General features: G+C 36.9%; 1 protein-coding gene and 1 non-coding gene across 8 annotated transcripts; one reads left to right on the top strand and one right to left on the bottom strand.

Moving 5' to 3' along the window:
• The first annotated feature begins 1,792 nt into the window (after positions 1–1,792).
• Positions 1,793–14,845, top strand: LOC133854324 (oxysterol-binding protein-related protein 2A). 7 transcript variants are annotated; one of them, XR_009896807.1, is made up of 12 exons: positions 1,795–2,588; positions 4,125–4,487; positions 5,069–5,165; positions 6,280–6,710; positions 7,786–7,941; positions 8,539–8,706; positions 9,144–9,284; positions 9,534–9,763; positions 9,872–9,992; positions 10,703–10,893; positions 11,297–11,469; positions 14,721–14,845. XR_009896807.1 is itself a non-coding variant. In XM_062290466.1 (11 exons), exons 1-10 carry the CDS (start codon positions 2,190–2,192, stop codon positions 10,880–10,882), a joined length of 2,286 nt encoding a protein of 761 aa, XP_062146450.1. In that variant the 5' UTR covers positions 1,794–2,189; the 3' UTR covers positions 10,883–10,893; positions 11,278–11,590. The 7 variants fall into 7 exon arrangements, 5 of the variants coding, with proteins under 5 accessions (XP_062146450.1, XP_062146449.1, XP_062146451.1 ...); XM_062290466.1 differs by lacking the exon at positions 14,721–14,845 and having other exon boundaries at positions 1,794–2,588; positions 11,278–11,590; XM_062290465.1 differs by lacking the exon at positions 14,721–14,845 and having other exon boundaries at positions 11,297–11,590.
• Positions 14,846–19,725: 4,880 nt separating this feature from the next.
• Positions 19,726–19,832, bottom strand: LOC133856427 (small nucleolar RNA R71). The gene has a single exon (XR_009898199.1). It is a non-coding gene; the product is annotated as a small nucleolar RNA R71 (small nucleolar RNA).
• Between the last annotated feature and the right edge of the window lie 7,523 nt (positions 19,833–27,355).

The following is a 27,355-nucleotide window of genomic DNA, read 5'->3' on the forward strand; positions in this document are numbered from 1 at the left end:
GTAAACATCCATTCCGATGTATCTCATTTCAAGAAAGACGTACGTGTTAAATACCATCAAATTGAGAAGGAGCAAAGGAAAAAAAAAATAACAAGTGTGTGTCTATATATATATTGTCAATTCCAAATGGTTGGTTTAAGTAGTAAGGACTTTGGCCTGGATAACATCTTCATTAGGTTCAAATCTTCTTGGATAAAAATAATTTCTATGATTTGTTTTTGCTGGTGAAGTTAAAGTCTTATCTGAACTGTGTGGAGAGAATGCCGAATGTGAGTATTGCCGGACTGGAATGAGCACTAGACAAAATAATCCTTCCCGACAGATATATGGTTTCATCATTAAAAGTAACAAAAAAAAAAAAAAAAAAAAATAGTTATTTCCTCGGCATAAAAAAGGTCAACACACCCCAGCTTTCGTGTGTATTTTAACTTCATCTCAACAGCCAGTCAAAAAATAACTGCATGCATGCCTGGTAATCATTTTGCTCTATACCAAGCAACATCCATTATCTTATTCATAAAATTAAGGAAAATGAATAAAATATTTTTTAAAAAACGTTTATTTTTTTAGTGTTTAGTATGACTGAAAATTGTGGTCAAACAAAAATATTTTCAGTTGACCAAAATAATCTTCTTGAATTTTTATAAAATGGTTTCATTTTTTTTAAAAAAAATTGTGAAACATTTTTTTTTTGAATTTGAGCTTCTATTCTTAAATTGTCGACGTTTGCCGGACAATCATCAGGAAGTTGACAGACCACCATTAGAATTCATTGGGCCACCATCAGAAGCTATAAAACATCTGTTGAAGTTCGTTGAACAACTGTCAAAAGATATCGAAAGCTATCAAACCATTTTTGGAGGTTGTCTGAAGTCGCTGATAGTTTTTTGCCATCATTTATTTTCCGTAGGAGTCAAAACATCGAAAAATATTTTCTGATGTAAACATTACATGTAGAAACAAACATAGCCTTATTGCATGATTGAATTCTCACTGGACCTATCTAATTGGAGCTGGAGGTCATTCAATATGTTAACTACTTAATTCTACAGGTGTATTGGTTGAATTATTGAATGCTGAGAAAATGATGGTAACAAATTTGAGAGTGAAACATAAGGCCCCAAATTTGGCAACTAAAACAAGTTCCAAGCTGGGAACAATTCCTCAATTGGTCCAAATTTATCATCAAGGAGTTCAAAAAAGTAAATAAGGGTTTAAAATGGTGCACAATATTTCTTATTATTTGTTTGAACGAATATTAATATCCTTGATATTAATATTTGTTCAAACAAATATCCTTTATCTAGACTGGGCACTCTAATTTAATTTATTAAAATGCTTAACATACATTTTAAAAAAAAAAAAAATTGTAATGAGTAATGAATTTATACTTATTATTAATCATTGCAGTAACTTTTGAACCAGCTAGCTGGACTATTTCAATTTATTACATCACAAAAGATTTTCTATTTTTTAAGTGAAATAAAAACTCAAAATTTTAAAATTATGAGAAGAAGTTGAAAGGTTAGAAATGAAGAATTGAAAACAATTTTAAATTTTAATTGGAAACAAAAAGATGGTAAAATTCATGATTAGATTAGGCAGTAAAATGGGTTGGTGACAGCGCCTGAGTCCTCCATTCATTAATTAACCGCTGCCACAGTCCTGGGCCTTGTTTGAAACACACACGATATTTTACCGAGAATTTGATTTCACCCCCAACGTCTCAGGAGTGAGGACACACCAAAAACTCCCTCCCTCTCTCTCACACTCACAGCCTCTTTCTTCTAAAGCAAAACGAAGGAAGGAAGCCAAGAACAAAAGTCCTTCTCAACTTTGGAACTCTGATTCGGCAGCACTTTAAATGACCATTCTGCCACCGCGTTTATTTCCAACTGCTCCTCCTCGCAACCCTCACCACCTCCATTGCTGTCTTTCTCTCTCACACACACACACATACATGTATTATTACTATATATAGCCCTTCCTTCCTATAGAGTAGATACTAGTACTAGTAGCCCTTTGCCATCAATTCAAGCAACTAACAAGCCCTCCTTATTATAGTAAACCTCTCAAAATCTCTCTCAGTTTCAGCGCTCAGCTCCTTCCTTCTTCGTACCCTTTATCTCTAGCTCCCTCTTCTGTGCAATGGACAACTCAATGTGAGACCCCATTTTTGTGTTTCCAAAATGCGAGTGAAAGAATTGCATCCACTTTGCTGCATATCGCTGGAGAGCCCCGGCGGGAGTGTCGGGGACCGATCCGCCTCGTCGTCTCTGTGGAGGGCCAGGAGCTTGCCGGCAGGGTTTCCCGGCGGATCCGACGGTAATGCGGGGGGATCGGAGAGCACGGTGGCCGGGGTGCTCTACAAGTGGACCAATTACGGCAAGGGTTGGAGATCCAGGTGGTTCCTCTTGAGGAACGGCGTCGTGTCCTACGCTAAAATCCGGCGGCCCGAGAATTTGAGCCTCCTCACGCCGGCGACCCATGAAGTCAGGCTGATCGGAGAAATATCAGCCGATCGGCTCTCGAGGATGGACTCTGGGAGGCGGAAGCACCAGAAAACTGTTGGCATTGTCCATCTCAAGGTATTATAAAATATAATAATATTGTGCGAGGAAATCTGCGGATCGCGAATCGCCGCTTTTGGCAGTATTTGCACAAGAAGAGATTTCCATTATAGGCAAAATCTTTGGTTATATTCATGTTATTTTTGATTGTTTTCGCCTGAAAAAAACCGAAAGAGTAGAGACGGCTTTGGTATCCGAGAGAGAAAGCGTATGAACCAGGGGGTTTTGGCATTGTTCGTCATATTAGTGGGGTTCTGTGAGTTTCTCTCTTTGTGGGTTTTGTAATTTCAATTTCAATTTCAATTTTCAACTTTTTTACAGTTTAACTGGTTGTCAATGTATAGTGGGTCACATCAGCAGGTGGTGAGGGGGGGTTCATGGATAGGCTACGTTGTAGCCTTGTAGGCCTAGGTATTACCCTGTGGTCACATCACGAGTCGATCGGCATTGGTCGGATTTGAGCTCTCATATGTTCTTTCTGAAATTCTTCGTTGATTTTTGCCCTTTTTCTTTCTTGACGCTTTCTTTCTCAGATTTTCCCTATTCCTTCCAAATGCAATCTCATCCTTTTTAAGTTTGGTTTTTAAGTTTTGCCTTGTTGTAAAGCTTCTGATACTGTTTCTTTTACTCAAGGTGAAGAAGATTTTTCTTTTTTTCTTTTTTCCTTTTTGGGATGCCACTGCCCTTTCGTTCTTAAAAAAATAATAATATAACACTACAGGCAAATAGAAAGACGTGATTCTTTTGTTTATTTGGAAAAAAGAAAAATTGAACAGTGCAGCGATCAGATGGTGGGGATTATTTTTTCTGTGCAATAGAAATGGGTTTTTGTTTGTTGCTTCCTCTGGGTGTTTGTTAACTTTTTGTTTGCTTCGACTTGTTGTGGGGTTAATTGGGTTTGAGTGGTTAGTGGTTGCTTTTGAGTTTTATTTTAAGTTACTTTAAATATTTGAGGTATGGGTCTGATTTCTAGCGAAATAAACAAAGGAAAAATGTGGGGACTTTGAGACCCGGTGCGTGGGGTTTCACTGTTTCAATATTGAAGTATATGCTGTTTTGGTGCTTTTAGGCGTGGGGTTTTACTGTTTAGAAACGAGAAAAGAAAGGGGCATACTGTTTTGGTGATTTTTAGCAAAATCTCAGTCACTGCCTATATATATATATATCCCTGCTAGATCTCAGTGCCGAATCCACCTCGTGTTCATTTTAGCCCTTTTAGCCAGCGAAAGATCCTGAAGCTTTTACGGTCTGGCGATGGTGGTGTAATTATGAGTAAGAACTTGGTTGTAAAAGGGGGAAGTACACCACTTGGGCTGTTTTCTGGCTGGTGGATGGACCGAGTCTCATCTGGCTTTGTCTACAATGACTGCATATCTTCGGCAGGCTATTAATCTACATTATCTGAAATAGAAGATATTATATCTTCTTTCATTTTCAAGGCAAAATATCTATATGCCTAGTTCCTTCGTTAACTTCATTTGTTTATATTTTTGTTGAACAACGTGCTGGTGCCACTCTTCTGTTATTTAAAGACGTTGTTTTTTAATTTTTTAGCAGATTTCATCGTTCCGGGAGAGCAAGTCTGATGACAGGCGTTTTTACATATTTACTGCCACAAAGACCCTTCATCTGAGAACTGATTCGAAGAGTGATCGGGTGGCTTGGATACAAGCTTTGGTCTCAACTCGGAGCTTATTTCCACATAGACCACTGAGTGACCGTCTCTCCCTTGTACCAAATGATTTATCTATATCAACCGAGAGGCTTAAAAAACGCTTACTTGAAGAGGGGATGAGCGAGAACCTTGTAGAGGATTGCGAACAGATCATGCTTTCAGAATTCTCTGAAATACAAGGACAACTTAAAGTTTTTTGTGAAGAACGATCCAATTTGCTGGACACATTAAGGCAGTTAGAGGTAAACTAATTGTTGCTATGCTTTGTCAATTTGTTGTGCGAACTTGAGGAAGTGGATTAATGCCAAGTTCAACCGGACAAAGCCTCTGTCACTATTTAGTGATTTTATTGAGGGCCATACGACTCCATTGCCTTCCTTACATCCTTGACTTTTTCCCATGATTTTCTTCATATTCTTCTATATATCACCTTCTAGCTAGACGCATAAAACTTCCCTATATTTGGTGCCATTGCTACTCTTTTTTACAGATGAGAGAAACATTTTAACCAATTTTTTTGTTGGTTTTTCAATTTGTTCTTCTTTACCTTTTCACTGTGTATTAATCTCCTTTCCACTTTTGATCTCGACATCCTTATTCTGGCCGTTACCATTCTTGACTGCCTGGGGGAGGGGGGGGACCTACATGAGGGCAAAGGAATTCCACGACTCCCCTATATTTGAAAAATCCTTTTTAAATATTTTCTTTTACCCCAAGAACCTGCTCGCAGTTTGAATTAAATATTTTACCCATTCTTTCTGGTGTGAACAAATCATTCCTCGAGTAAGCGCGTTTATCTACTATATTTAATTTGCATATGCAGGCAGCTAATAACGAAGCTGAAGGCTCAGGAATTCATGATGGTGCATACCAGCTGACCAAACATGAATTTTCCGTTCTAGGGCATGGAAAATACAGTGGTACTCGTGATATATGCCTCCTAATGCTTTCTTTTCTTTCGCTATGTACTACTCAAATTTTCTTTTTGTTGTTTGTGGCAATAACGGAGCTAATCTATTGTTCAGTAAATAGATTAAGTTGAACCTATATTCAGATCTTTACAATCAATAACTCTGGAAATGGAACATTATGGCATAGCTCACAATAGCTTGGTCTAAGACTTTTCTGATCTGACCTTAGCTGGAAAATCCATTAAAATTTGAAGACACATTTCACTTGCAACATATACTTCGGTCGCTGACAAGCCTTCAAATTCAAAGTCCGCCTTCTGAAAATTTTGTAGCACGTATAAGTAGAAGTCCATCCTTTGTATATTAGATCGCTGTGTTTATCTGTAAATGTCACATAATCTGTCCTTTTTTAATTATTGCTGATGTTCAATCCTTGTTGAAATCATCTTTAGCTGTTTGTTGTTTTTCTTTCATCCACTACTGAGGAACTATGCTGACCTCTCATTTGGAACAAATGGTTGTATTTCCAGTCATTAGTGGTTTCTTTGACATATGATATTCAATTACTCTTACATGGAGTACTAGGTAGACTCTCTCTCTCTCTCTCTCCCTCTAAAATGAGAAAAAGATTACTTATTTGTCTTGTGGTTTATAACTTTTCCCTTGATTGATTTAGTTAAAATGGAAAACCAATTGGAATATTTATCTGCAGTTTCAATTGTTGAGATGAAAACTAATCAATGGATTGATTTCTGTGCCATCCAAATTACGTTTTGTTGATAGAGTTTTATTCAAGTCTAAATTAGGTGGACAATCATCGGATTGAATTTCCTCAATTAAGTCATTTGTGGATATTGCATGGATAATCGTGGCCAATTGTCAAGACCAAAACTAATCAATGGATTGATTTTCTCAGCCCTCCTAGTTATGTTTTGTCCAGAGAGTTTTGTTTAAGTTTATAATGCAGTTTACAATCATCATAATGAATTTTCTTAATTAAATCATTTGTGGATATTGCATGGATAATATGGCCAATTTCCCGCTGTCTTTGAGCACTAATATCTTGGTTTGTATTTTAACTTCTCACTATGTATGCATATTTCTTGACATTTATGGTTTATAGAATGCAGCACAACTGAATCATCTGATGATATTGAGAAACAAGAGCTTGAGGAAGTGTCAGATGAAGATGAAATGTCCTTTCATGACACAAAAGAGTATTTTATTGAACCCACTGTTAGTTGTGGGTTTATAAAAGGAGCTTCAAATTACATAGAAGCTGAAAGTCGATCTGACATGGAGAAAATGCAGACTAAGAATGAAGCTCAAAAGTCTAGACATCTGCACTTTGAAAGGCGGGAAAAGCTTCCTGATCCAGTTGAGAAGGAGAAAGGGGTCAGTCTTTGGTCAATGATCAAGGACAATGTGGGAAAAGACCTCACGCGTGTTTGTCTCCCTGTTTACTTTAATGAGCCAATATCATCTCTTCAAAAATGTTGTGAGGACATGGAGTACTCTTTTCTTTTGGATCAAGCATATGAGTACGGGAAAGCGGTAAGATTGATATACATTACTTATTTTTGGATACACTTATTTGGACATAATGCGTTGATGGCTCTGCATACAGTTGAAACATCTTCCCCCCCACCCTTACTCCTGCAATATTTTGTCTTTTATAGGAGTTTTTTTTTTTTTTTTTGCTTAAATATTGATGAATGCTGCAACATATTGGGCAAAGGACATGTTGGGGTATGTTTGCTATGGGAGTTAATTGGATCGATTCTGTTTCACATAGTAATCGAGATGAATTGTTTGTGCTTCTGGTAATGGCTATAATATAGTTTAATATAGCTGTTTTATTAATTGCATGAATATCTGAACAGACCTCAAGTTATTTCTATATTCATTTCATCTTTTATTGTCTTGTATTCCCATTCGGGTGCAAGTTGCTTCCAGTTGTAAGAAAATTAAGAACTGAACCAACCAAATGCGAGTCTACTACTCAACCCAGAAGTGAAACTGAATTGGTTATAGAATCAAACCAAGCCAAACCAAATAATCTTCCAGTTGGTTCAATTTGCTTCCACTAGTTTCTTTTTTCTTCAAAAAATATATATTGTATTGGAAAAAGAAAAGGATGGATAGAGAAAAAAGATATAAGATAGGCACAATAGATGAAGAGACGTGTTCTTTTTAGATTATTAAGTGTGGTGTATCTCTTTTTTCATATGTATAAATTGGGACATATGTGAACTCAAGTTATCACCCACAAAAAGTTCAGTTCATGTGGGTTGGCTAATTCGGCCCCTAACCCGGAGAACTGTATTGAACCATTTGGGTTTAAAACTTTTGGACTAAAACCGATCCAAATTTGTCGAGAACCAAACAAAAACGAGCGCAATTGATTGGTTTGATTCGGGTACTTGGGTACATGAGAACTGAGTTGCACCTAATTCCTATCGTTGGATATGATTCAGTTCAATAGATTATTCTTAGAATCTGCTTTTTTACGACTTCTTTTGCATGTTTAGTGTGGTTAAATGCTATGTGAAGATCCAAGAATATAATTGTTCAGAAAATTGTTGAATCTGACAATTTGCTCCCATGGACCTGTGTATTGTCTAATCAGGGGAACAGTCTCCAGAGGGTTCTAAATGTTGCTGCTTTTGCGGTTTCTGGATATGCTTCCTGTGAAGGTCGACACTGTAAACCATTCAATCCTTTGTTAGGGGAAACTTATGAGGCTGACTTTCCTGAGAAAGGAATTCGCTTCTTCTCTGAGAAGGTACCGTGTCTATGTATCTAACTATTCACTTCTTCTTTGAGAAAAGAATAAACAGCAGTTATATTGATCTTAAAGTGGAAAAGAGTTTCGTCAACAATAAAGGGAAAATTGGCATGATGTATCATTTTCCAGAAACTGAAAAAATGACGTATATTAACTGTGAGATTTCATGATCTGGAATTAAGTCTAGACAATGTAATAGACAAGTGGCGCCACCTTTATGTATAGCGGTAATCAAATGACAAAATGGTACAGATTACATTTCTTAGCCATTAAAAGAAGAAAAGGCTACTATGTATAACCCTTAGGGGATGTCTGGAAGTTTGAAGATTGCGTTTGTGGTTCTTAAGAATACGAAAAGAAATAAATTAATTAGTATGTCAATGTGTTCTTTCAGAACTTAAGAAGTATGAGCAGGAGGCATAATTACACTCTAAGAATGCATAATGCTGCTGTATGGCCATGTATATGCTTCAAGTATCTTTTAATCACTTGCATAAGTGTACCCTTTGAATCTATAATACCATAAATGCATAATCAAACAGTTTGCTATAATCTTAAACCTGAAATAATTTGATAATATGTTGATTGAAACAGGTCAGTCACCACCCAACACTCATTGCCTGCCACTGTGAAGGCAGAGGGTGGAAATTCTGGGGTGACAGCAACATCCGTGCAAAATTTTGGGGGAGGTCAATTCAGCTTGACCCTGATGGAGTTCTCACCTTGGAATTTGATGATGGTGAAATTTTCCAGTGGAGCAAGGTGTGTGTTGCTGCATGATCGTGTTTGTGCAAAATATTGACTGCTCAATTGTCTTGATCTTGGATAAACTATGATAGGCCACTGCCATATCAAGATTGATTGGGCATAACTTGTTTTTACATACTTTGGTCAGCTTTCTTATTGATCCAAACCATTCAATTAGGTCCACGGAAAACAAAGGTTGAAATACTTCATAATTTGCATATATTGTTAGAGAAAAATGATTAACATCTTTGCTTATATTTCAACGGCGTATAACATTGCATATATAGGCCACAAAAACAGATTTTTTTTTTTCAGTGAAAAAAAAACACCAAGTATGTAAGTGAATGATGCCCTATCAAGTTTGATGTGGTGTTTCTCTATCATAATTTATCCACTTTCCTTTTGTATTGGTATTCTACAGATATTCTAAAGTATGATCATGCTATTCTTAGGTCACTACAACTATCTATAATCTTATCCTTGGTAAACTGTACTGTGATCACCATGGGACAATGCACATACGTGGTAATCGTCAGTACTCATGCAAACTCAAGTTTAAGGAGCAGTCTATTCTTGACCGAAATCCTCGCCAGGTTAGTAATGTATTGTACTTGTAGAGAATTCCATTTTTATATGCTTGCAGCCTGATTGTTGCTTCTTATGTTCTCTAATTATCTGTAGAAGTTAGAAACTTCTAAATGCTGCTTACTGCTTGATCACCCTACATCTTTTTGGGTCTACATACTGTACCACTAGTCAGGATACAGCCTGTTTGTCTAATTTAGTTGTTATTTTCTGATATAATTAACAGATTCATGAAATTATGTCCTGCATCTACTCAGGTACATGGATTTATTGAAGATGTTTCTGGAAAAAAGGTTGCCACCTTATTGGGAAAGTGGGACGGCAGTATGTATTATGTTAATAATGACGGAAGTGGCAAGCCAAAGGATTGTACTCCCTCTTCCGATGCAACCTTGCTTTGGAAAAGGAGTAAGCCTCCTCCTAATCCCACTCGGTACAACTTAACTTCGTTTGCAATCACATTGAACGAGCTTACACCTGGACTGCAGGTAGACATGATGTATTAAATCAATTTTTAAGTATGCATTTTCATTTTCCTCTTATGCATCTCTAATTTCTTTTTATAGTTGTGTCTGATCCCGGGTATTTGATCACGGATTAAGGAGAAGCTCCCACCCACTGATTCGAGGCTTAGACCAGACCAGCGGCATCTTGAAAATGGGGAATATGACAAGGCGAATGCAGAGAAGCAGCGGTTGGAGAGGAGGCAAAGAATGGTATACTTGGCACCTCACCTTCTTCTCAACATCACACACACACACATCTCAGCTTCATTTGCTAACTTTTGTGTTCCTGTTTGCTGTGTGATTTTTATGCTCTTAATGGCGCTTGCCTGCATACCTCATGATATTATTTACTGGTCTTGCTTATTAAACTTGGAAAATATTGTATCATGGTTTATGGAGAACATTAGGTTAGGATTTGTTTGCTGCTTCTACTGAGATTTATGAGAAAAGGGATTCTGTATACTGTGGATGGTGTAAATTGGCATGTTGAGCTGCAAATGTAACAATGGACATTCAGAGCTGAATTAAAAATGAAGAAACCATAGTATGGCTGATAGCAACAATTGCAAGTTGAAATGAGTCCTGTAACAAGTGACAGAAGTTTTCTGGTTTCTTGGGCTCCTAGATTTACCCCAAGTAGTCCTACATTTCTGACGACAGTTTCTACTGATTCCAGTTTTGTCTTGTTTTGCTTTTCAGGTTTCTTTTGTTTTTTGTTGTTTGTTAAGTTCTGTGTGGTCTTTTGTTTGTATGCTTGCTGGGTGAAAAACATGTCGAGACTTCTAAATTAAAAAATTGTAAAACATATTAGTGAGCATATCTATTTTCAAGCAGGGCCTACTTTAAGATTTTATGCCCACATTCATCAAAGCATTTATTATTTTTATTTATCGGTAAACATCATGCTCCTCATTGTACAGTCAAGGAAATTACAAGAAAATGGGTGGAAGCCAAGATGGTTCCAGAGGGAAGGTGACAATGGACCCTTCCGCTATGTCGGGGGATATTGGGAAGCTCGGGAGCAGGCAAACTGGGATGGATGCCCAAATATATTTGGTGAAATTAGCGAAGACCTTATTGATCCCTTAGGAGTGTCATGATCTTAGTTCAGGTGTGTACGTACTGTGCTCTTCACCATTGATCTTAAAATTTCAGTAGTCTTCTATCGTTTTGCTCTTCCATTAAAAAATCACACGTGACAAAAGCCTTTTGAAAGGAAATCCAAAGCCAGAATTTGTTTTCAAAGACAGTATTCAAATCTGTCTGCCAGTCACACTGGAAAAAGAAAGAAAAAAGAAAAAGAAAATATGTCTCCAAGTTACCATATCCATTCACCACTTGATAAAAAAATGCATTTTCTCGCATGGTAAAGTTTGATTCTAAAGTAAGTCTTCGGGCCTGATTAGGTTGCATTTTCTCTCGAAGTTACTATCACCTTCTACAACTGTGACCTTGGACATGTCACTGAGCCTGTTTTGTTAAAATTGACTTGAAGGTGTTGCTGATAAATGCAGGACAAATAGAAATCCTTTACGACTGTTAGAGAGCAAACCGGCAAGAAATAGGCTGGCTGTTCTTGATTGGCGAAATTGGTTTGAGCGGAGAACTCATCTTTCAAGTCTTCATCAATGAACAGTATATCTTTCAAATATTGTTGTTGTCTGCAGCGGGGGGCAATTTGTGTAATGTAATCTCTCTCTCTCTCTCTCTCTCTCTCTCTAGCATTTATGTCATATTTATTCTGTAATTTCTTTCTTAGAAATAAAACAAACAAAAGATGTACTTTTGGCATCAGTTTAAAGGTCCAATATGCGAGCAATCAACCAATAAATTCGGAAATGTTTTTAGCTCCATGCTAAAGAAGAGTTAATGAAGGGCTGAAAGATCCTCCAGTGTGTTGGGAGTATCTTGTAACCTAATTTCCTGACTGGCTATTTCACGGGTTGCTGGATTTTGATCCTTGTTTGTGTGAACAAGTTTAAACTCGATCTGCACAAATGTAAGGAGTTGCTCCTCGTAAGGGGTATAATATAGGGGTATTCTAGAAAGATACAATATAGGGGTAAATAGGAGAATTAGCTAGAGAAAATTAGTTAGGATATGCTTTTAGAAGATGCTTTTTATTTGTAAAGAAAGATATGAAAAAGAGTGGTGATGAGAACCCTTTCTTGGAAGAGAGCTTAGGCTTCTTGAAGTGCCTTGGATAGATTGGGCCTCTCTAAGTTCCCGTAGTTACTGTCACTATCCATTTCAATCTTCATCTTCTTCCCTAATTCCTCCATTATTCCTCTTGCTTTGCTACAATTTCCATGCCATACAAGAAAAGTCCATAACACTTCTCCAATCTGTGTTAATAGCTGCCTGCGTTTGCAAGCTCTCAATGATTATTTCGGGGCTGTTTTTTTAGTAAGAGTCGTTTTGGTGCTTATATTTTTGGTTTTGTTTCTGGCTTAAAACAAAGACTGGCCCACATAGCCATTCGTGTAGAAGGCTCCACCTGGACTGTTATTACTCCTTCCTGCTTACTCTTAGAGCATTCCCCATTGAATTATATCAAAACCAACTTTTTAGCTACCTTCCTCAAAATACCTTCTGTATCAAACTCGCTTTTGCTATAATATTTTTAGAGGAAGGAGTCTTGCTCGCTACCTCTGATGAGCAAATGCAGAACTGCTTATTTATTATATATTCCCCCTCTCTCTCATCTCTCCCTTATCTCTCCCTCCTCCTTCGCGCCATAGAAGCCCTAGTCCCCAATGCCACCAGAAGCCCTCACTTGTGAGTACGTTCTCCATCTCCATCTACAGGTGGACCGATGGCAAAGGTACGTTTTCTTCCTTCGAATTGATTCGAGAAGATATTCTGTTGAAAACCCCCCAACCCCATGGGCTTTCCTCCAACCCCTCGAAAGTCCAAGATAAGAAGAAAAGGAGCTTGCTAGGAAGACCACCAGACCTTGCATGAAGAAACTCATTAAATAGAAAAGCGGAAGAAAGAGAAAACAGAAATATATTTACAAGTGGTTTGGTGTTAGATACCTCCACCACTAGCGAAGAGCTCAAAAAGCGACATCTTGCATTTATTCTTTGATAATATTTTCAATACAAATGCCTCATATTTATAAGAGAATTGAGGTAAGTGAAGATAAGATACCTATGATAATTATTTGATCATAATTAAGCATGATAACAATCAATCCTCATAAACAAATCTCCATTATGATGAAGGATTTTTGATATTATATTATATTCTACAACTCTCAAACTCAAAAGTAGAATATTTTGAAAGCTTGAGTTTGAAAAGAAGGGCTTAGCTCTTTTTTTTTTTTTTTTTTGAAACGAGATCTTGTGTGACAAGCATTAAATTCTATCCGTGAGATCGCTCACTAGAATTGTTGATGAAGGAGAATCTGATCCTGAGTAGCAGATGTAGAAAACATGATGTGAGCTTAGATGAGGAATAATCTAGTGCACCATAAAAGAGAAACTCAGAGCGTGAGCTCAGCTGGAGGAGCTCAACAGGGCGGAGAACTAGTGTCCATAGTGGTGATGGTGGCCGGTGTGGTCGAAAAATGGCAGGAGTTCGTGACAGTTAGCGGTGGTGGTTGAAGATAGGCCATTTAATAACAATAGGCCAAAAATGGGTTACAATAGGCCAAACAACTTGGGCCAAAACAGGGCGAACTATGGGCCAAAGACTACGGCTAAATTGGGCCGATATATGGGCCATCAATGGCTATGGGTCAATAACAGGTGTAACGCCTCGACTTAAATACCAAGTCATGATATTACTAACTTTACCTTTCAACATAGTTCAATAAACTCGCAATGGAATATATGTGTGTCATATTTAGAGGTTGACCATCTAATACACATTCGACCAGTAAATTTACATTAAACATATATTTACCTTGTGCCAGCATAGAGTCAGAAATAATTATACAAGTGGTATAAAAAAGTGCCACAGGCGGCACATAAGCGGTTACATAGAAAAGTGAAAATACATATCAAAATAACACATACATCAAAAGATAGAATAATTAGAATTAGTCTATAAAAAAACAGAGGTGATAGTACTTGCTCCCTCATCCATCATGCCCTAGGTAGGCATATGGATCATCTTCTTCTTCTTTTCATGCATTGACATCTATGAAATTGTGGGTTATGCGAATATGTGAGTTCACAGTATTAGTAAGTACAAAAATTTATGTCCTTTATTATTAGCCTTTTTCTTTTTTTTTTTTACAAAATATTTCTACATATGTTTATAATAACAACTATTTCAAATTTTCCAAAAGGAACATTTTATCGTATAAAAGCATAGCTAATAAAATAAACACCATAGAGTTGTTTAATAATATATAATAAAGATCCATACATACATACATACATACATACATACACACATATATATATATACACACACACACACATACTTACAGATAACATGGTTTACTAATGAAATTCGACAACGTTGAAAACGTATGTGTACATGATTTCTGAAAGCTTATGAAAGTAGATTACAATATTTTGTAATGGGTAGCAAAGGATCTCTGAAAACAGAAGTTGGTTGTATTTTTCAGCCTGCCTTCAATGTTTGAGTAAGGATCCTTTTATAGGAGGGAGCTGGAGTGCTTAGCTGTCTTGGAATTATTGGATTCCTGCTGTCTCCTGAGTGCTTGACTAAAGTAGATTCCTTCTTCTTTTACTGGGGTGAAACGCACCAAAGAGGCTTGGACTGAAGTGCCTCATGACTAGATGCTCTGCTGAAAGTTTAAACTTTAATAAAGTAAATAGTTACCTTACTGTTTGCATAGTAATCTTTACTATTTTTTACCTTTTTTGCCGACAGTTTTTTAGACTGATTAATCATCATTAAGATCTTCAAATGGGTCTTGAGCATTGTGGTAATACTAATCTACCCAATTTTTCTTGACAGCTTCACTGGAAGAAGCTTCAGGGTAAGCCGGGTTGACTGGAGACTCATCGCCTTTATCTGCTCCCATCTAGGAGACTTGGATCATCAATTGTCTTGCTAACTCTTTTTAACTCTATTCTGGATTTTCCTTCGATTGGGAGGGAAGATATAGAAGTACTAGATTCAGTTGGCTTTTGGAGTTTTGCCTTGGCTAAAGGTGTGACGACCCCTTTTTTTTTTTGAAACATACAAACAGATCATCACAGTGGCACGATCATATGTCGCTCAGCCAACATATGACACATGCCCCATAACATGTACCTGATGATCAGAGCTATATCTAATAGTGAAAAACATAAAGATACCATCATATATCAATGGAAAAGCATATCTATAACATAACCTGTTGTTTATACAAAAAGAGCCATACATATGTTTATTTGTATAAGACTTAACAACATTACAACTATTACAAAATAATGGCTTTACAAAAGAATACATGACACATACGTCACAAGCCATATACAAAATATACCAAAAGAGAGGACACCATTGTCCAACCTATTACGACTATCGCTGTAGGCTTCAATCGTAATATCTCAAATACAACGCTATCGAGTCGTTGTCTATCTTAGGTGTACCTGCATCCATAAGACCATCATCTATATGGTTGTAGTGTTAGCCACATCCGTATAGGTGAAATTGTGAGTTTACCATTTCAGCATAAAATACACTGAGACCTTAGTAGTATAAAAATCACTGAGTTTTCGCAAAGAACCGACTTTCTTTTGTCTTATGATTACAATAACAGCTACTCATTTTTTATAAACTTTGAAAATTAAATATTTACTTCTAACAACCAAGTGTGTGTGTTTGTGTGCAACAAAATATCTTAAATGCGAAATTTAAAGAAGACAAGATATTTATTACGAAGTGGAAACTCTGTGAAGAAAAAAACCACTCCGGGGCAGCCAAACCCAGGATATCCATTATACTGAAAACAAAGTTAGTTACAAGACATTCGTACTCACATACCCTTATGCAGTAGTCATACCTTTAACTCTGACATGAAGCCCATAGTGAATGCTTCCCAACCAAGTCTCTTACTTGAAGGGGTCTCCAATGGATTCCTTTACCTTAGGGCCAATCCCTAAGATAGACTTCACACGAACTGTTGAGCACACACCGGCGGCTTGAGAGCTAGCGGATCTTTGATTCTCCCTAAACACCCTTTCTAAGCACTGTGGAATTCGATACAAAATTCATACAATTTACAAGCCTAGAGCCCTCTATTTATAGGCTTAACGAAAACCTAAATTTGCTGAAAATCAAACTCTGGCTGTCGAGCGTTCAGACGAAAGATAGCTACGTCCGGACGGTCTTCCGCGATTGCCTTTCAAAAACAGCGCAATTCTATCCTTATCAGGTCCATGTTCGGACATATGGCCAAGCGTCCGGACGGTCTTCGCTATAACTCCGTTCTGCGTTCGAACGAAACACTGGAATATTCTGAAATGCTGGACAGCGTCTGGATGTGTTGCCACGTCGTTTGAACGACTTGTAGAGACTTCCCTAATAGTGTCGACTTCTGAAATCCAACTCGGTGTAGAATAATGATTGACCTACCGTTCGGACGGTGTTACCATGACGTCCGGACGTTCTTCAACGCTGAAGCTTCTAGACACTGCGGGGCGTCCGGACACCTTCAAAGGCCCGTCCGGACGGTTGCACAGGAAATGGCTGTTCTGACTTGGAAATTGCATGGAATCTTCATGGACATCTTCTTAGAAACTTGAAGACTCTGAATGGAACCGATAACCATATTAAAAAGCAACCGTTACATAAAGTGTTTTTGTCAACCAGAATGTTGCCAATATAAAATACTAACAAACTTCTTTTCTTGAAATCAAGAAGCTAATAGAGTAAACACTGACCTTTAGAAAACATTAAAGCAAACTAAGCAGCTGGGAACATATATAGAAGCTCCATTCTTTGGAAGCATCTACATATAAACCCGTCTACAATAATACTTTTATGATTGGTAACTCAACTGTACAACGACCCAGCGTTGCCAAAAACAGATAACACCATGCCTCAGGGCATTATGACTTCGTGCCTTTGATGAGACAGTTTGATCATGCAAGCGCTAGAATGGATCTCTAATATGCAAGCACGTCGCTGCTGAAGAACAAATAGCATTTTGCCTACCTACTCCCGAAACACATGCATTACCCAATCTGGTAGCATAAACATCTAAGTACATTGCAGCTTAACAACGACATCTTGCTCATTAATACAAAGGCATCCTCATTCTCCAAATACAAGTAACACCGAATCCCAGAGCATTACAGCTTCTTGCCTTTGAACGTCAGTTGATCATGCGAGCACTATAGTGAAACTCTAATATGCAAGCACGTCGTTGCTGAAGAACAAATGATATTCTGCCTATCTACTCCCAAGACACTACATTACTCATACCTGGATAACGTGAGCATCCATGTACTTCTAAGTTCAATGCCTTTTTAAAACATGCAACCAGTTGATAGAAATATACATATGTTCTTTGCCATTAAAACTCATATGTATACTAATACGTCTAGCATAAAAACTACCATATTATATATTATGAAAACATTACACAATTTAAACAATGTTATGCATGCTCATGATAGTCTTATTATTCTTTGTGAGGCTTACCCTCTAGTTCTTTATGAGGCTTACCCTCAAGTTCTTTATGCTTTATGCTTTACTATTCAAACTCTACAACCTACTCCTTGCAAACTATGCTTTCTTCAAAACAATAAATCAATCAATATGCATCTTTACATTATATAGTTAAATCCCAACCGTGCATACATTCAAAAACTTTAAATCAATTCAACACCCTTCATTCATGCATCATTTTATAAACATCATTGATATAATTTGAACATAATTGAAACTACTTAAATCATCCAAAAAAAGCATAATATCAATATGAAAAATAAATGACTTCTAATTTACGGTGTGTGTGTGCACAATGTTGATAAGTGCTGAATGTTATACATTCAAGCTCCTTAATTTACATATGTTAAGCTCTTAGTTTTGTTATAGTTTGATGTTTTGTGTTGTTTTTGTGTTTTCTTGTATTTTACCAGTTTTGGAAGTAAATCCATCAAATTCCAAGATTATAACGAAGTCGGCAAACTCATTTTTGGATAGATTCAACTCCAAATCAATTTTGAATTTAAGAAAAGAGAAGTCGGCAAAAATTCGTTATTTTTGGAAAGAATCCAGAATGAGCATGTCTCAGTAATTTAATCATAACTTTTGGCTCAAGTATTATATTGCAACAAAATTTGTGGCGTTGGAAAGCTAATAAGAAATACAACAACTATGTCAGAAATAGGTTTTTCCTAATTCGGACGTTTACCATGCCAAAATCGTCCCGCAATAAAAGACCGCAAATCTGTACGAATTTTGGAATCCTTTTCCTACTTGGATAGAAATTTCAGAAAAGGAAAAGACTTGTAATTATTCTATATGAACTAGAAGACCTACTTAGAATTGTAATAGGAATTTTAGAGCTTCTAGAGCTTCTAGAGCTTCTCTAATCCCTATAAATAGGTCTCTAGCCTTTGAAGAAAGGACACACAAGCTTTGAGGAAGAATCAAAGGCAACATCAAGAAGGAGGTTCTTTCTAGTTTTTATTTTCTTTCTTCCTTTATTTATTTTCTGTATGTATATAATTTTAGTTTATATTAGTTGAAACTAACACTTTAGTTAGAGCTCTATTGAAGCCCTAATCATGTCTCTTTAAGTTTTTCAATTTGCTTTGCTACAATTTATATATTGATGTTTAACTTGATTAATTCTAGTTTCTTGAATTCCTTGCATGTTTATGTTTGGCCATCATATGCATGTGGTATGGATTTGTTATTTATGTCAATTTGGATGACCGAGTCCTGGGCATAATAGAGTAACGAAAGAACCCCGACACAGTTTCTTGGATTAATCAACATAAAGACAACTGGAATAGATACCATATTCCAATCTGAGTGTGTTTACCGATTTCCATAGATTTATGCTTCCTTGAAGAACAACTTAGTAGATACCATGTTAAATCCTTCAAGGAAGAAAAGAGTTAGAGTAGATACCATGCCTAACTTGTTGCTTAGGGAAATCAATAGCTTTAGGAGAAGATACCATTCCCTTGTGGCAGGTAAACATTAAGCATCATGTTATGATTGTAGTATTGTGCATATTGCGAATCTTATTTGAGTATGATTAGCGGTGGATATCGACGCCCTACCTTTTCTTCATAGTATTTTTAATTCAATCTTTTATCCCGTCTTATTCAACATATCGCTTTTAGGAATTTCTATTTAAATATAATTTACCAATCCTTGTGGGAATGATCTCGTATTTGCCTACTATACTATTGTTTTGATCTTGTGCACTTGCGAGTAAAACACAAGTATATGCCTATTTATTTAGGTAGATATTTGCACAACAAGTTTTTGGCGCCATTGCCGGGGATTGTGTTAAATTGTGTTTTTAAAGTTTTTCCTTTAATTTTAGTTATTTCTGTTTATGATAACCTAAAAAAAAAAAAAAAAAAAAAAAAAAACAAACTTATTCAAAGTTGAGGAAAACATGGCAGAAGTACGGGTAGAGAATTTACGTGAGCGGAAGCCGATGAAGAGTTCATTCATACCACAAAATCCAAATCAGCCCTCTTGCATTGCTTTTCAGCCAAATGTGCAAAGAAATTTTGATTTGTCTTCGTTGCTCAATATGGTTCCACACTATAGAGGCACACCTATAGAAGATTCATATCTACACATTCGGGACTTCTTTGATCTTTGTAAAACTCAAAACGTCCTTGGCTTAAATGCGGAAGGAATCAGGTTAATTCTCTTCCCTTTTTCCTTGAAAGATAATGCTAAGTTATGGTTGAATTCTTTGGCTGCAGGGTCTATTTAAAATTGGGATGAGTTGGCCACAAAGTTCTTGAAAAAGTTCTTTCCAGCCCAACGGACTAGGCAATTGAGGAGGGAAATTTAAACCTTCCAACAAAAAGATGGAGACCTATTCTTTGAGGCATGGGAACACTTCAAGGAGTTACTTCTAAAATGCCCACATCACAATTTATCTCAGAACGATCAGGTATAAGCTTTCTATCAAGGTTTAAATGATTCTAACAAAAGTCTTGTAGATTCAGCTTGTGGAGGTGTACTAATGGAAAAGAATAGTGAGGAGGCAATTGAACTGTTTGAGACTTTAAGCGAAAACTCCCAACAATTCTCATCCCGAGGGAGGCAAGGACTCAAAAGAAAGGCGTCTATGAAGTGAATGGCAATAATGGAGTTCAAACTCAGATGGCTACCTTGGAAAGGAAACTAGATATGCTAGTGAAAGTCATGACTACTCATAACATCTCTCCCATTCAACAGATTGCTCAAGTGGAGGTATGTGCCATATGTTCTCATTCTGACCACACCACTGAGACTTGCCCCATGTTTTCATTTACAGATCAAGAGAAAGCAAATTATTTGGGCTAGAATAATTACCCTCCAAAGAACAATCCATACTCCAACACTTACAATGCAGGGTGGCGAAACCACCCCAATTTTTCATGGAGTAACACTCAGAATATGCAAACTCCCCAAGGGCAGCAAAGAAATTTCCAACAGGAAAATAACTATCAAGCTCCACCACAAGCAGTTGAACCAAATCCAGAACCAAAGAAGAATGACCTTGAAGATGCTTTACTCAAATTTTTGACTGAGCAACAACAGACCAATGCTCAGATCAGTCAAGCTGTCCAAAGATTGGAAACACAAGTGGGGCAGTTGGCCAAAGAGTTAAGTGAGAGAAAAATGGGCGAATTCCCAATGGAAGCTGACTGTGAACAAATCATCAACCACCTCAAAAGAGAAAGTGAAGAAGAGCTTCAAAGTCAGTTGGTGGCTAATCCTAGTGGATATTACGTGGATGATTGGAGTTCTTACTATCATGAGCAAGCTATCACAACATTGAGGATTGAAGAAGTGGTCGAAAATCATAAGGAAGAGGGGAAGGAGGAGCAAATTGAGGTCACATATGATCTACATCAGGGAGAAGGCAAGGAAGTGAGCACTGAGGCTTCTTCAGCATCAACTCCTATTCCTGAATTACCAAGAGGCCATGAGAATTGTTTGTTACTGCTATTAGACGAGCAAACTAAGGTCATCAAAGTACAAAAACTCTCTAAGTATTCTCCTCATAATATTCCAGTTCATGATTCCCTTCCGGATGAGAAACTATTTAAGAATTCTCAGAGTGATGTACCCCGATATGTGAACATTAGGAACTACCTTTCTGTAGGTAGAATTCATTCTCTATGGTCCAAGAGAAGAAAAGATTGGTGCTTCAAGTTTAAACTCAAAAGCTACTATCAACAGCGTTCGAGCAGTCCAGGAGCTCAAGCACATCTGCCTAGATTAGTGGTACTGAGGCCACTGCATGCACTGAAAATCCATATCCTTAAAGAATTCTAGTTTTGTTTTTAATTATAGTTCATTTTATTTTGGTTAATTTTAATTTTATTGTGGTTAATTTTAGTTTCTATTCTTTTTTATTTTTTAGTTTTCCTTTCCTTGGTTTTATTTTTTCTAGTTTTGTTTTTCAGGGACAAGTGCTTTCGCATTCAAGTTTGGGGGTATGCTACGAGCCATACCTAGTCCAACCAATTTTCTCATCTCCCGGGTATGATCTTTCCATTCTATCTACACATTGAGGACAATGTGTAATTTAAGTTTGGGGGTATGGGACACACACACTTTCTTACTTTTTGTTTAAATAAAACAAAAAAAAAAAAAAAAAAAAAAAAAAAAAAAAAAAATTGAAATTGCATGTTCATGTTATTTTTAAGACTTTGGTTGATCTAAAAATTGTTATTTGAATTTCATTGGTGAGCTTAGAATGTTGAACACATGATTATTTGAAATTGATTCTAAAGTCCTACTGCTTACTTTTGGCATCTAAGGATTCATTTGTTTCAATCTAAACTATCACAAGCACATTAGCATATAATTTGTGAGGTATGATATATGAACCTGATTGTGTATTTTTCAATGTCTTGGGTGAAGCTGGGTGACTTGTTGGATGAATACCTTGGCAATATAGATAATAATAAAATAAAATAAAAAATCATTTTTGAAGCTTTCACTGAGTAACTGGACTTCTTGCCTCATTAAGCATTAAATGTTCACGTCAAAAAGTGAGAAATTGGGATTGGTTAAAGTCATGACTAGCTTAGTTTTGTAGCCTTTTTGATTCGAGTTAGTAAGCTCTTAGGGGTGTTTCCACACCTAGTGCCTTAAAGTCATTTGGTTTGGGAGCATTAGCCTAACACTTGTTACATGGGTCAATTAGAAAGCTTAATAGAACTAAGCATTGCACAGCCTAACCAAGAAAAAAAAAAAGAAAAAAGAAGAGAATAAAGCTCTAGCTATTATGCCTTGGTTATTCAATTTGATGGGGATCCTAGTGAATTTTGAGATATTGAATCATTGCACATTGTAATTAATTTGAAGCCTCATGATTATGTGTTAGTTCACCTTACACTGAATTGAACTTATGATGCCTGAGCTTGTCGTTTGTAAGTGGTTAGACTTTGGAATTCTATTTTATATTGAAGATGGAGTTTATCTTTCTAAGCTTGCTAATGAATGAGAATCATAATTTTGGTGACACTTAACTCTTTGGAATAAACATGAATTTTGGCATAATGTTTGTGGGTATCATTCATGGCAAACCCTCACGAGACTTCACTCGTCCACTAGGGAGTCCTAGGGGTTTAAAAGGCTTATTGCATACGTTAAATGCAATCGTATTTCCCGCGACAGAGGAGGTAGAGTAGTTATTGTTTTAGTTTTCCTTTTATTTTCAATTTTGCATTGCTAAGGGATTAGCAATATGTAAGTTCGGGGGTGTGATAAGTGCTGAATGTTACACATTCAAGCTCTTTAATTTACATATGTTAAGCTCTTAGTTTTGTTATAGTTTGATGTTTTGTGTTGTTTTTGTGTTTTCTTGTATTTTACAGGTTTTGGAAGAAAATCCATCAAATTCCAAGATTATAACGAAGTCAGCAAACTCACTTTTGGATAGATTCAACTCCAAATCAATTTTGAATTTAAGAAATGAGTCGGCAAAAATTCGTTATTTTTGGAAAGAATCCAGAATGATCACGTCTCAGTAATTTATTCATAACTTTCGGCTTAAGTATCAGATTGCAACAAAATATGTGACGTTGGAAAGCTAATAAGAAATTCAACAACTATGTCAGAAATAGGTTTTTCCTAATTCGGACGTTTACCATGCCAAAATCGTCCCGCAATAAAAGACCGCAAATCTGTACGAATTTTGGAATCCTTTTCCTACTTGGATAGAAATTTCAGAAAAGGAAAAGACTTGTAATTATTCTATATGGACTAGAAGACCTACTTAGAATTGTAATAGAAATTTTAGAGCTTCTAGAGCTTCTCTAATCCCTATAAATAGGTCTCTAGCCTTTGAAGAAAGGACACACAAGCTTTGAAGAAGAATCAAAGGCAACATCAAGAAGGATGTTCTTTCTAGTTTTTATTTTCTTTCTTCCTTTATTTATTTTCTGTATGTATATAATTTTAGTTTATATTAGTTGTAACTAACACTTTAGTTAGGGCTTGATTGAAGCCCTAATCATGTCTCTTTAAGTTTTTCAATTTGCTTTGCTACAATTTATATATTGATGTTTAACTTGATTAATTCTAGTTTCTTGAATTCCTTGCATGTTTATGTTTGGCTATCATATGCATGTGGTATGGATTTATTATTTATATTAATTTGGATGACCGAGTCCTGGGCATAATAGAGTAACAAAAGAATCCCGACACAGGTTCTTGGATTAATCAACATAAAGATAACTGGAATAGATACCATATTCCAATCTGAGTGTGTTTACCGATTTTCATAGATTTATGCTTCCTTGAAGAACAACTTAGTAGATACCATGTTAAATCCTTCAAGGAAGAAAAGAGTTAGAGTAGATATCATGCCTAACTTGTTACTTAAGGAAATCAATAGCTTTAGGAGAAGATACCATTCCCTTGTGGCTGGTAAACATTAAGCATCATGTTATGACTGTAGTATTGGGCATATTGCGAATCTTATTTGAGTATGATTAGCGGTGAATATCGAAGCCCTACCTTTTCTTCATAGTATTTTTAATTCAATCTTTTATCCCGTCTTATTCAACATATCGCTTTTAGGAATTTCTATTTAAATATAATTTACCAATCCTCGTGGGAATGATCTCGTATTTGCCTACTATACTATTGTTTTGATCTTGTGCACTTGCGAGTAAAACGTACAAGTATTTGCCTATTTATTTAGGTAGATATTTGCACAACAAATGTGTAACAAAATATTGTAAATGCGGAATTTAAAGAACACAAATATTTTGTTAACAAAATGGAAACTCAATTAAGAGAAAAACTACTCCGGGGCAGCCAAACCCAGGAAATTCACTATCAAAAGACAAAGCTAGTACAAAGACAGTAACACTCACATACCCGATGCAGCGATCGTATCTTGCACTCTGACACGTAATCCAACGTAAACACCTCCTACTTGAAGGAGTCTTCTATGGATTCCTTTACCTTAGGGCTCCTCCCTGAGATAGACTTCAACACGAATAAATAACAGCACACCGAAAATAGTTAGAGAGCTAGCAGATCTTCACAATATCTCCTTAAATATTCTCTCTAAGTTATAGAACTTGTCCCTAAAAAAACAGTCAGTGACCAAATCATTGCGGAAATAGACAGTCACTAAAGGACTAAGTAAAAGAAAAGTGCCGCAGCTTAGGGGGAGTGTATCAGATGAGGGTGGTTAGGCCCTAATAAAATAAGATTTGACTTTTGACTGATCTATCATTGATTTTCTCTCTTGTTTAGAAAATTCAGTTGCTTTAAGTCATATCAGTGAACTTCATACCTTATTGAGAAAACACACACACATACACACGCGCGCGCGCGCACACACACACACACACATTGCATGAGTTAAGTAATTTGTTTAAAATTTATATCTATAGCAAAATTTGTGCTAATTGAACTCTTAACTCTTAATTATGTCTTTGCATATTTTTGAAATGCTATTTGTGTATTGAAGCTATTTTTAGGAAATGTATTTTTCTGCAATTTTTCCTCAAGTTTCAAATTTTCAGAGTGAAGCGTCTGAACGGTATACTCTTGCGTCTGGATGAGTGCAGTTCAGACGAACGTGCGCAGTTCTGCGGAAGGATGATATGGCAACCCGCATCCGGACGGCATAAGTGATGCATCCGGACGGGTACCCTACTGGTTTAAGAACGCATCCTTTTCTCCCTAGCCGCCACACCTCGCTTTTGTCGTCTTTTTGGTGTGCTTTTCTCGTGTTTTCTCCCGAGTTATCAGTTCCTTTTGTTCTTTTGTGCCTTTTTCTCTCTATTCTAGGTACTTTATTAGTTATTTTATATTCTTTTTAGTGTTTTATTAACTGTTAGAATATTGGATCTTTTGTGGAATAAGTTTGAGATAAATGTTGCATAGTATTGATTAATTTATCTGCTGCTGAGATTGGGATATTTGTTTGGACTGTTTTGGAGATATTAGTGTGTTTGTAATTTTTGGGAAGTCCAAATTACAGCCGTTATAATGCCAAAAGTTTTGGGGACTAATCAAATTCCCTTGGAATTTTTTTTTTTGGAAATATTTTTGGTTATTCTTTGCAAAACCATGTCTGCTGGCAACTCAAGGTAGAGTTAGACAAAGGACAGAGGAAGGGATTGCTAACTCCAAGGCCAGAATTGCTAATAGGCCAGCCATTCCAGAAAGGAATGTGGTTAGAGCTGATGTCTTAGTGGCACCTCTGGATGTTATTGATGACATCATTTAGACTTATCACTGGGTTACCTCTACAATTGTGCTTGCATTGTGCTCCCCAGGCTAGTGAGAGAATTCTATGCACATCTGGAGATTGTACATGATGAAGATAGTGGCATTGTCCTTCAGTCCACTATAGAAAGGCATGCATTTTAGATTGATCCACAGGTCATCAGCAGGATCCTTGGTGTACCAGTGCTTCATATTTAAGCCAGTCCATTCAATGAGGTTGTGGAGCCTCCTTCTTTGGAGCTATTTAGGGAGTTCTTCCATGTTGTTCCACAGGACGAGGAGCGAGCTACGAACATCAAAATCGGTTCCTTTTCTCCCCCGCACCGCCTGCTTGCGAAGATTGTCCAGCACAATCTATGGCCCACTGTTCGTAAGAGTGACCTGATTCTGAAGAGGGCTCAGTTTTTGTATGCCATTGTCATGAGGTTGCCATTTTGCTTGTGCAAGCACATCCTCAATATTATGCTGGAGGCCCAGGATGAGCATACTACAGGACTTCCATTTGCGTGCCTTGTCACGAAAATTATTCTTCAGTCTGGGATAGACATCTCTGCAGAGCCCAAGATGAAGATCCAGGATCCACTTGGCAGTTAGACTCTAATGAAATCAAATGCCCAGTTGAGGCATGAAGGCCAAGATGAAGCTCCTAGGCCTCCTCCTGTTCATGTTGAGCTTCCTATTGGAGCGTCCTCTTCTCAGATTGCCCCTTAGCCTCCACAGTTTGATACAAGTTTTGCTAAGATTCTAGCTGCTTTAGAGTCTCTTTAGGAAGGTATGAGCTCCATGCAGTGGGAGGTTCACTCTATCAACCTCCGAGTAGAGCAGTGTCAGCATGATATCTAGGAGTGTCTCAAGCACCATCATCTGTCCCCTAATGACGAGGATCATCCATCTCTTGGTGACGATGATTGATTTTTTTTTGTTGTTGGGTTGATTTATTTTAAGACAGTTGTTTTTACTTTGGATTATTGTAATACTTTATAACTCTGGATTTTATTTATACTCTGTTTCCTTAGTCCTGTTGAGACTTTAAGGGGGAGTATTTGTGGTTTTTCTATACTCTATTTTACCCTTTTTCTTTTTGAGAAAAAAATGGGAAGTATTTGTTTGTTTTGGACTGGGATTGTATTTTTAACCAATAAAGTGATTTTTGTCCCAGAATGGCCAAATGAGGAGTTTGTTAGTTTGTGATTGGCTGCATTATGGTTGACAAAATCATTTGTATGTAATATTTCTATTTGATCAGGGATACCGTTTATTTCAAAGTCTTTGTTTTAGAAATGTGCTTCTCAAAATTCAAAGAAGATTCTGTGCTGTTTTCAAGTCAGAAGAAATCGGATCCCAAACTCCCAATCGGACAGCCCAGTCATGCGTCCAGACCCCCATCAATGTCTACTATTCAAGCTTGCATCCATTTGGACGTTTCGGCAACACATCCAGAAGCTCTTCAGAGTTCCAGAAGAATCCAGCATTCAAGTGCAACCTTTCGGATGATGTGGCAATACTGTCCGAATGCCAGTTAGTGTTCGACTAGTAAAAGTGAAAAATAAATACATGACTTCTAAATTAACAAGTGTGTGTTTGTGAGCAACAAAATATCTTAAATACGGAAAATAAAATAGACAAGATATTTGTTGATGAAGTGGAAACTTTGTGAAGAGAAAAACCACTCCGGAGTAGCCAAACCTAAGAAATCCATTATCCAAAGA

This window comes from Alnus glutinosa, chromosome 13 (assembly GCF_958979055.1).
Source record: "Alnus glutinosa chromosome 13, dhAlnGlut1.1, whole genome shotgun sequence".
Classification (NCBI taxonomy): Eukaryota; Viridiplantae; Streptophyta; class Magnoliopsida; order Fagales; family Betulaceae; genus Alnus; species Alnus glutinosa.